The sequence below is a fragment of the Barbus barbus genome (genome assembly GCF_936440315.1).
Source record: "Barbus barbus genome assembly, chromosome: 18".
Classification (NCBI taxonomy): Eukaryota; Metazoa; Chordata; class Actinopteri; order Cypriniformes; family Cyprinidae; genus Barbus; species Barbus barbus.
Genome location: NC_136746.1, coordinates 28819860 through 28831337, shown reverse-complemented (window position 1 = coordinate 28831337; position 11478 = coordinate 28819860). Strand labels below are relative to the sequence as shown.

General features: G+C 34.3%; 1 protein-coding gene across 1 annotated transcript; it reads left to right on the top strand.

Annotated features, from left to right (window-relative positions):
* The first annotated feature begins 2369 nt into the window (after positions 1–2369).
* LOC306883855 (translin-associated protein X-like) lies at positions 2370–11262 on the top strand. Its single transcript, XM_079439343.1, has 6 exons — positions 2370–2677; positions 2788–2880; positions 2954–3068; positions 4119–4249; positions 8246–8355; positions 9217–11262. The coding sequence occupies exons 1-6, from the start codon at positions 2662–2664 to the stop codon at positions 9595–9597; spliced, it is 846 nt and encodes a 281-aa protein (XP_079295469.1). The 5' UTR covers positions 2370–2661; the 3' UTR covers positions 9598–11262.
* The last annotated feature ends 216 nt before the right edge of the window (positions 11263–11478 follow it).

Below are 11478 nucleotides of genomic sequence, written 5' to 3'. Positions count from 1 at the left end.
TTATACAATTCCTTGAAAACAATGAAATAGTAATACAAGAACTGTTAGATTCCTCTCAATAAATGTGATGTACTTTATTTGATGTGGTAATATCTGTCTGTCTCAGCCCATGTGCAGCAACATGTATTTTCCCTTTTGTTTTATTTTATTTTATTTAGCCACATTAACATGTGGATGCTGAGGGTGGGAAGATAGTTAAAAAAAGCTGTCTTTGAAGATTTTTCTGTTGTCTTATATGCTTTCTCAATAAAGACATGTTTAATATAAAAATGACCCTTTGGCGTTCTCTTTTTCTATTCTTTTGACTTGTTTTATTTTTATTTAAAAAAGACCCTCTAACACAAGCGTTCTGTTTTTTTCTATTGTTTTCTTTTTATATATTATATAAAAAACATTGTGTACTGCATTCACTGAAAAAAATGATTCATTGAATTTACTCTCTTTTTTTTTTAAGGTAAATAGTTGCAATCAATTTATTTTAGCTACATATAAATAAACAAATTTAGTTGAATACCTCTCAACATAATTTGTTTAAATGTAGCTAAAATTAAATATTGATTGCAAAAATTAGTAAATTCAGTGAATCTTTTTTTTTTTTCAGTGAACGCAGTACACAATGTCTTTTTATATTTTATATGTAAAAAGAAGGAAAAATATCTGATAAACAGCTACTATATATTCTCAGTTCTAGTCTATATAAAGATTTTCAAACTGATGTGAAAATGTAAAAACAATTACTTGCACATTTATAATATAAATTTGGTCTCAGTAGGCCTACATGAAAATATTTAGCTTATTTTTACATTTTAGAATGGGGGTCTCATGTGTGATGATGATTGGGGGTAGTAATAGTATGGGATTGCTATAAACTTTGCAGAAATGGCATTTGATGATTGTGAATGTGTATTTTGTTGTGCACTGCCCCCTGTAGGAACATGCTGGCACTCATTCACACAGTGAGGAGGCACTGGGCGGCACGTACACAGTTGGCATGCATCCTTCAGAGGTGTGTGTGTGCATGTTTATGTGGTTTATGAGGACACAAATTTGTATAATGACATGGGTATGACAGAGGTATTACAATATGAAGGTGGTTTATGAGGACACTGCCTATGTCCCCGTAATTCAAAAGTCTTAAAAACATACTAAATGGTGTTTTTTTGAAAATCTAAAAATGCACAAAGTCTCCTGTGAGGGCTAAGTTTAGGTGTAGGGTTGGTGTAGGGCAATAGCACACACAGTGTGTTCAGTATAAAAACCATTACGCCTATGGAGATATATCCCCATAAACCACAAAAACCAACATGTGTGTGTGTGTGTGTGTGTGTGAGAGAGTGAGTGATGGAGAGAGAGAGAAATTAAGTCACAACAGCAGCAAGATGTATCCTGTCACAAACTAAGACTGTCAGCCAGTGGACAAAACTGAAGCAAGATCGTTTCTTACATGCTGTACAAAGGTTTTATGTTTTTGTCTTAAATATTTTTCTTGTTTGTGGTGGGGGTTTTTGGGGGGGGGGGGCATACATGTACTTATTGACTTAATTATTTTACAGATCTATTCTTGTTCTATGTATTATATAATTGTTTGTTCCTTATTCATGTAATGGACAATGCTTTGGCAATACTGTGCAGGTCATGCCAATAAAGCTCATTTGAATTTGAATTAATTGAAATTGAATTGAGAGAAAGAGAGAGAGAATCGGATGAAAATTAACTTGTCTTGAGAGAGTTACATTTTTGTAAAATCAGTTATGGAAATATGTTTTCTAAATTATTTACATTAAATTTGAGTAGATAAATACTTTTAAAATCACCACTTTTATACTGGACTGTTTTTTAATGAGTACAAAACATGCCTCAGTAGAAACAAAACTTAATGCAACACCCAACATATTTAAGCAAAAACGTAAATACTACTACTACTAATAATAATAAAGTACAATAAAAAGACAAAATAAAAGGGGGTTAATCAACAAAATATGCCTCTAAAAGTTGACACAACTTAAGAACTTGTTTGTTATCCATGAGATTTACAGATTTGAATAAGGAGAAATCTTAATCAGAACTTGTGTATAAAATAGTTGGCCAAACCTAGAAAATAATTAAGCATTTGTATATATTTTTGAAAATTTGCATGAATAAAATAAATGTTCAGCTTCAGAAAAGTCTCATTTTCTAACTCATTACACAGATGAGTGTCATTAATCGTTTTATCCTTCGGGAAAGGAGGAAAACAGACATCTTGATCTGACTCGCCACTTTCTCTTTGGCGAAACAAACCAAAAAAGTGATTTTTCATTCCTGAACCAAAACATCCTCGTGGACGAATCTAAAAAAAAACTACGTTACCCAAAATGCCGCGCGGCGGCACGCAATTAAGACGCGCAGGTCCCGTGTAAACAATAGAAGTCCGTCCGCGTGCCAGTGTTCAAAATAAACTAAATTACACGCGAAACTACGTTTTTACAACGAATACAAGATATTGAGAACGCATTTATAAAATACGTTGTTTCTAGGTTTTATATTTGAGGAAGTGCGCCATCATAGAGACACATTGATGAAGGCGTTCAGCTGGATTTAAACAGCCAGCGGGTCAAATAAAAGCAGTTTACGGTCCATCCGTGCACACACGTGTCCTGTCAAACAGACTTTATTAGAGAAATGAGTAAACGAGAAGGTAAAGCCTGAGTTTAATCGCAGTTTAAAATCATTTGACGCTCATATAGATTGCGATGATGGCGAGTTATGCTGTTTATGTAAATAAATATGTTTTAATGTTCCTCGCAGACGATGGATGTGCCAGAAAACGAAAGACAGAAGCTGGATATAAATCAGAGGACTGTATGAATCCGGATTCATCTGTCATCGCTGCTTTCAAAGGTGAGCCAGTCATGTGTTCTGCTCCAGATGAATCAATCTGATACATTTACTGCTTTGTTTTCTTCTCGGACAGTATTCCAGCAAGAGCTCGACACCAAGCATGATAAACACGAGCGTCTGGTGAAAATCAGTCGAGATATCACCATTGAGAGCAAACGGACCATATTCCTCCTGCACAGAGTCACCAGGTGAGATGCACGATTTATTTAGGATTTTTTAACAGTCATTTTGTTCGTTTTAATTATTTGGGTGATTTAGAAAAATATTTTGCCCTCAATTAAAATAAAAACATATATGTTTATTTTTGAATAAATTACATTCAAATTTAAACTAATGATGGATGAGTCTCATGACATTTGAATTATTTTTATTATTGTTTTATATAATATATAATTTATTATTATTTTATTGTTTATAATATTGTCTTTTTTTTTAAATGTTGAAGTATTTGGGTGAACACAAAAATATATTTTGCCCTAAATTATTTTTTTTATTGTGTGTATGTATGTGTGTGTGTATATTTATTTATTTATTTATTTATTTATTTATATATATATATATATATATATATATATATATATATTTATTTATTTATTTATATAAAATCACATACTAATGCTAAAGCTGTCAAACGATTATTCTCCATTAATCACATCCAAAATAAAAGTTTTTGTTTACATAATATCTGTGTACTGTATTTATTATGTATATATAAATACACACATACAGTATATATTTGGAAAATATTTACATTATATACATTTATATTATTATATTTTATATCATATAGAAATATATTTAATATATAAACATAAAATATTTTTCTTAAATATACATGCATGTGTTTGTATTTATTTATACACAATAAATATATACAGTACACACTCATATATTTTGTGTATTATTTATATATATATATATATATATATATATATATATATGTGTGCGTGTCCAAATTTAGGTATGTAAACTATGAAAAAAAATAGTGGAGTACACTTTACAAGAAAATAGCCTTTCTGCTTAAAAATTTCACATTTAAATCAATGTTTTGTTCAATTTACGAGCAGTTTTTGAGTGAAAATTGTTTCAAAGTAAATCCCACACCAGTTTTTTTCTTTTTCAGTGTACATTTATCATCTTCTTTTTCCCCAAATGCAAGATAGATAGTTGTTCCTGCTTTATTGTCAAGGGATAAAGCATCTGCTAAATGAATGTAACCAAGCACAAGTGTTTTTCAGTGTTCCAGATGTTGAGGAGATCCTGACCGAGGCCGATGTGAAACTGGACGGTGTGAAGCAGAAGATCGGATGGATAGCAGAAGAACTGAAAGGAGAAGATTTACACCAGTTTCACAGAGCGTTTACACCAGGTATGACCACAAACACTTACAAGCGTGTCATGTGACTAAGCAATATTTATATTACAATATATTTGCAGTTTTGTAAACTTTAGGTAGATAATGTTATATATACGTATTATATAATGTCTTGAATACAGGGTTTGTACAGGTTCTGGAAATCCGGAAATTTCAATGCAGTATTTTCAAGGTTTAAAAAGTGCTTGGATTTTGGACGCATTGCTTGAAACCTCCAGAGATTCTAATTGCTTTTAATAATTCACTGAGTTTGACATGATTATTTGTACATTTACAGCAATTATTCAACCTCCTATTGCATACAGTCAATTATATCAAGTCAAAATTATATCAACTTAATAAGCTCTTGAAACAGATCGACCCAAAACTCTGAAACACCCATTAAGTGCATTTTAATTAAACAGACTTGTCACCAACTGAACAACTGCATAATTACACTGAAACTGTACAGTAAGACATAATGCTTACAATTGTGTAGCAATATGAGATTAAAGTCAAAAGCTTTTGAGAATAAAGTCAAAGTATTTCAAAGTCAAAGTGTGTTTATCATATAATATCATTCTACTTCATCCTTTAGAAAGTTTGTATTACTGTTTTTAATGTTAAATACATTAGAAGAATGGAGGGTTGGATCCCACTTTTTTTTTTTGCGGAGTAGGGGATTTTTACAATAACTTTATTCACACAATTTGACTTTAATCTCATTTTGTTAACTTTAATCTCATAATTGTGACTCTTCTGAAAATATTACTTTAATCTAATATTGCTACAGCTTTATTCTCAACATTTTGATGTTTTTATCAAAATAGTACAACTTTAAACTCATTATGCTACGACTTTATTCCCATAATTTTTACTTTATTCTAAAAATATTACAACTTTAATCTCTTATTGCTATGACTTCTAAAAATTGACTTTTTTTCTAAAAAAAATATTATGACTTTATTCACAGAATTTTGACTTTATTCTAAAAATATGATCTGGAATTGCTACGACTTTCTCACAATGTTTTGACTTTAATCTCATATTGCTACGACTTTACTCTCATAATTGACTTTATTCTCAATCTTATGACTTCAGTCTCGTAATCTTATTGTTGCATGCACAGTGTTGTATTTGAAGACTTTTGTCCCGTTGTGCACAAGCTTGTGCAGTTGATCTTCACTAAATATCTCAAGTTGCTTAATGTTCCAAGGTCACTGTGCTTTTCCAGCCATTATTATTTCTGTCTTTCTAAGAGAAGAGAGGGCAGACACAATGTCTGCAAACTTCTGAGGAAAGCGTGGATAAGGCAGGGAGGGGACCTACCAAATTCTGCGGTTATCTAGCGGGGAGGGGAAGTCATTTTTAGATTATGCTCGCAGAGAAATCATCGGGGTCTTTCTTGAGACGTGACCGAGGTCAGATCCTGCCAATTAGCTTTCTATTTTTCTTTGTATTTGAAGAGCTTTATTGGGCTGTGACCCTCGGGCTCAAGCGTTGATAAAGCTTTTCACGAGCTTGTGTTTGTGCAGAAGCCATTAAAGGTGCTCAGGGCTGAGTTTGACACTAATTGCTGCTTTACGGTGATCTGATTAACATCAAGTTTGTGCTGGTCAAGAGGTAGCTGAAGGTTTTTAACTCGAGAAGCATTAGTGCATAAACAGGTGAAATAGTAAGAATAAGGTGACCTTAATCAGAAGGGTTTATTAATTGAATAGTTGCTTAATTTAAGCTGTCAGAATGATCTGATTTATAAGATGAGTGCAAGAAATGTCGTAATAGCTAGTGGTTTACTTTAAGGACAGACTTTATGCATTGATTTAAGATTAATAGTGGTATTGCTCAGAATTAAATTTTGTCAATGTTGATTGTACAGTTTAGTGAGTATTTCCCATAGATAAAGCATCAATTATGCATTTATTCATAACATTCATAACAGTGAATTGGGTTGTTAATGCACATAATATGAATTTAAATCCTGAAGTAGCATCACAGGAGGCCACATTAAATCATTCCCTTATATTTTCTACAATAGAAAATGTTTATTTTTGTATCTAAGCCACAAAAGGTGACGACCGCATGTTTGCATGAAGAGTTTCCCGGTTCATCGCAGACAAACACACAGTTTGTTTATCATCTGAAGCCCAGTGGCATTGCTGAGCAGTAACCGAGGAGTGATTTCTACAGGCTGTTCCTGATAGAAATGAAGATAATGCTTCACCCGTATTAGAATCTGCACTTTTCTTTCATGCCTGGCACCAAACTTCTCTATTGCACAGCCTTTCGACTGTCACTCCTATTCACACAAACACTGTGTTTACAGCGTTTGGCTCACTGAATGCCCAATTATCTGTTTCACACTGGCACAATTCATCAGCATCTGATCCGGGGACAGAGATGGACAATGTATAATGTTACAAAAGGCATTGAGCATTTAACTCTAGACTGTTCGAGATGAAGATGCAGGCTGGTCTCATCTGTGTAGTCGGACAGAGGTAGATTAGTAGTTTGGGTCCTGGTCTTGTTTGGGCTACATTACTGTATGTCAGTCTCCGCCTGTTAATCATGTCCTCTTACACCAAATATTGCCCCGAGCCCATCTCAGTCATGTTAAAATACTTGTGAATATTCAGTTTTAACAACATTTTGAATAGAAAGTTCTTATCAAGCTGTTTGCATTGTTTTTGTTTTTTCTTAGTTTTTGTCAATTTTTGCCTATTAACTCATATTAGTGATTAACTTAATTTAATTATCGAATCTGTTTGGAGGATTAACAGAACATGGTTTTTCTAAAAAAAAAAAGCATTTATTCCACTGTTTTTGCAGCTTTCTAAACTAAGATGTCATTATGTGAAAAATGCATTTATCTTTCAAAAATGAGTGATATTTTAGTGTCATTGAGATACTGTTGTAGTTTTTATGAATATTTTAGATTGATATGTTTAGAATATTTTAGGTTAAAGTTTTTTTTTTTTTTTTTTTAAGGTTTTATCAAAATATAATTTTTTTTATATATATATATATAACATTTTATATCAAATTATTACATGTTTTATTTATTTATATTTATTAATTTATATATATATATTATTTTTCCCCCCCAGAAAAATAAAAATCAAAGAAAAAGAGTCTAACAGTTGTAAATGTAGCTGGAGTTGGTGGTTTTGACTAGTAGCCTCAGCGTGTTTACATGCAGTAAGGTGACTGTTCTGACAAATTAACCTCCAAAGAAATGTCTTGCAGAGGGAGTCTCCAATCTCATGCTCGATAATGTTATCTCTCTTCCTGCTGAGCCTGAGAGAGACAACAAAACCTCCTGTGCATGGAGTGTTTGTGGGAACCCTGCTCTCTTTCACATGCTCAGCATCATTAAAGAGCCGTTGCATTCTGGGCTGAGACTCACGTTGAGATTTTGTTTGAATTTTTATGTTGAACATCGTCACACTGCATGTAGAACTGTGAGCGGGGAGCGACAGATAAGAAGGTCTTTGATGTTAATTGCCACTCCAAAAGTAAAGCTTAATCACAAAGTCTTCCGTCCTGCCATTATTGGCCTGATGTTTATACAAGAGCTGGACACAAATACAGTTTAGTCAGTTTAACATCATCTGACTGAGACGGTTTGAATGGAAAAAAACACTTCCTAGCAGATCAGCATATTGGAATGATTTCTGAAGGATCATGTGACTGAAGACTGGAGTAAATTAATGATGCTGAAAATTCCCCTTTGATCATAGGTATAAATTACAATTTACAATATATTCACATAGGAGATATTTTAAATTATAATAATATTTCACAATATTTAATTTTTTTCTATGTTGTTGATCAAATAAATGCAGCCTTGGTGAATCTCACCAAAAAATGAAAATCTCACTTAAAAATGAGTGTAGGCCTTTTGGAGTTCATTGAAACAAAATGTGTTGTAAAATAATCTAATGAAAGCTTTGAGAACTATCACACGGCTGAACCGTGATAATGGAGAGAGTGTCCTTGTTTTATTTGCAGGCATTCAGGAGTATGTTGAGGCCGTGTCCTTCCATCACTTCATCAGACATCGCACACTGATCAGCCTGGAGGAAATCAACGCTTGTCTGGTCTTCATGAGAGAAAATAAGGTACGATAATGAATCCTAAAGCCAGCATTATGCATTCGTCTTAATATAAACACGGCCTCCTTGATGTTGTCATGCCAAAACAGAGAGCTATGTTCCTGAGAGCACTTTCACCAGGTTTATCAGATTGCTGACAATCACTCCATCTTTTGCTGCTATTTTTAGAAAGGCTGCCTGCTTTGCACGTCTCTCTGTAATTGAGATATTTTTAGATGCAAATTACCTTCATAAAACCTGTAGAAACCCTGTTATTGATGTCCTCAACTCGGAAACTCTGAAAAAGTGGGAAATTTTTGGGAAATCTTTAAGCCCAATGAAGAACGATTCTGTGATCAGTAGTAAATCTCCATCCGAAGGCCAGAGGGCACTCTTGTGCTCAAACTCCACATATGTCCCGCAGAAGGTAATGCACGTCGTTCCAGGGTGTGCTCCATTCTGTATACCATCGAGCCTTTACCCAGCGAGTTTGAGTCGTTTATAACGTGCATGAGAACATGCATAACATGCATCTTGTCCCACAAAATACCACATTTAACATGTTTTTATTCCAAACTCACTTAGCATTGCATTATAAATATGCTTTATTATAATGAAAATTATGATAAGAAGAACTCGACGAACATTACCTTTCTTCTGCGGGGCATATTTGGCGTGAGGAGCGCCCTCTGGCCTTCGGATAGAGATTTACTACTGATCACAGAACTGTGCTTCATACGCCTAATCGCGGTTTAATTTCGATTAATCGTGCAGCCTTAGTCACTACCAGGTTGATCAGCCATTCATTTATTAGTTAGAATAAAAACTAATGATTCAGAAGTCATTTTTGGCAGTATAAACTCTGTTTGCTTGTCTCTTTCTCTGAAGGGTGAAAATGAGGTTGCATGGACCGGCCCGAGCGTATTGACCTTCCAGATAACGCCGACCGACTACCTGCTGGGCATCGCGGACCTGACGGGCGAGCTGATGCGCATGTGCATAAGCAGCGTGGGCAACGGCGACATAGACACGCCCTTCCAGCTCAGCGGCTTCCTGCGGGAAATCCACGACGGCTTCTCCTACATCGGCAACACGGGACCCTACGAGGTGTCTAAGAAACTGCACACGCTGCGGCAGAGCCTGGGGAAGGTGGAGGACGCGTGCTACACCCTGCGTGTGCGTGGATCCGAGATTCCCAAACACATGCTGGCCGACGTGTTCACCAGCAGGGCGGCGACGCATTTGGAGCGGGATGAGCCGATGGCGTGAGATACCGAGATGCGACCGCGTGTCCTTTCCCGTGCATGTCGGACTTTGCAAACAGGGCATATAATTCTTAGTTTTTTTAGTTTAAGGAGTCTTTGTTTAAATGGTTGCATGTTTTTAACACGTCTAGTTCTTCCGTTTTGAGCTGTTGTATTTCATATAAATTGCAAAATGTTTAACTGATCTTGTTCCTTTTAATCATCCTGAAAGTTATAAACGTTTACCTTTATTTTGAAATCAAACTTGTTTTTGGTACAAACTTGACCCGCGGCTACATCTCAGCAGATCACATTAGGGTGACCATTAGATTAGTTATTTCATAAATACCCCAATTGTTTTACCCATCTGCAGTTTTATGTGTTGATTTTTAATCAAGAAAAAACTTTTTCCCCCACTAAAAATGTGATTTGAAGAATTTTCAAAGTAGAAAGGTTTATAAATTGATTTCTAATTAAAGTTTTTAAATTTAAATTTGAAATAAAATGAACGAACACCTGGAATATTGAATAAATTGACAGTTTTATTAAATTAAATATTGGATTTTATTCACCTGCTCAAAATGCTAAAATGATTCAGGTGATATTCTGTAAAAAAAAAAAATCTTTAAAAATTGTGCGCTTAATATTATTTGTGAAGATACATAATGTCAACAGAAAAACGTAAAACCTAGAAGTTAAAGTGCCATTACAAGAGCGATCACGAGTTTTTTGCAATTAGCAGTTAACCATAGCAACAGAAAACCGCTCGAGCGATCGAAATGGAATGCAAATACTACGATCGCTCGGGCGGTGTTCTGTTGCTATGGTTACCTCAGCCGACTTTAAATTTCTATGTGTGGCTTTCTTACAGTGTGCATAGCCTATTATATGTATTATACTGAGCAAGTGCTACATAATACGTAGAAATTTAAAATCGGCGTGCTCTTTGGCTGAGGTAACCATGGCATCACCGCTCAAGCGATCGTAATGAAATAGCCTAGCCTATATAGCATGTAGCCTATATACTGTATACCTATAACAAATACAAAAACTAAATGAAAAATTTAAGCATATGTATGAGTGGGCATAAATGAATTTAAGAATTTATTTTAAAAAAATAATCATACAGTTGTTTACATAGTTGATCACTTGTAATATTCTCTCAGTCTTTACTGTTTTCTCTCTAAAAACCTTATGAGAGCTCGAGATTTTTCGTGAAGTTGTACAATACTGACATATAGTGACTAATTCAAGTCATTGCAGGGCACGACTACAAGCATTCACTTCTGAAAGGGATTTACTTCCATACTAGGGAAAGAAAAACTATGGAAGTCAATGGGGACCATCAACTGTTGGATTACCAGCATTCTTCAAAATATCTTCTTCTGTGTTCAACATAAGAAACTCATGCATGTTTGGAACGTCAGGAGGGTGAGTAAATTTGCATTTTGGGGTGAACTATTCCTTTAAAGAGCAATCATGCAGGTATTAGGGGTAAAAATATAACAAATGTGTTCAAGTCTCCAGCCAGAATGATGTTTGGAAGTAAATAAACACTTGAGCTGTAATATAAACAATATAAATATAAAACTGTCATGAACCATGTCATTTGTGTTATTTCATATTATTTAATATTGCTATAAAATGTGAAGAAAAAAGTCATAATAAAGAAAAACAGACTTTTGACTGGTAGCCTAGTGATGTTTGATTTTCATGTGTCAGCAAATGTTAAAGTATCAAATACCTCAATCGTATTCTGGAATATGTCAGATATTCACTTACATTGACAACAACAGAGCTGTCATTTGCTGGTTCACACTGGGTCCTAAAGTCACGAGATCAGATGTTAATTTGATTTAGCTGCTTCAGTAAGAGACTTTGATTCTGACGCTCTTTAAACCATTAT

Bases quoted from the DNA above. Each gene is read 5' to 3' on its own strand.
- LOC306883855 (XM_079439343.1), top strand. The intron at 4,250-8,245 runs GTATGACCACAA...TTTTATTTGCAG, and splicing joins TCACAGAGCGTTTACACCAG to GCATTCAGGAGTATGTTGAG. The intron at 8,356-9,216 runs GTACGATAATGA...CTTTCTCTGAAG, and splicing joins TCTTCATGAGAGAAAATAAG to GGTGAAAATGAGGTTGCATG.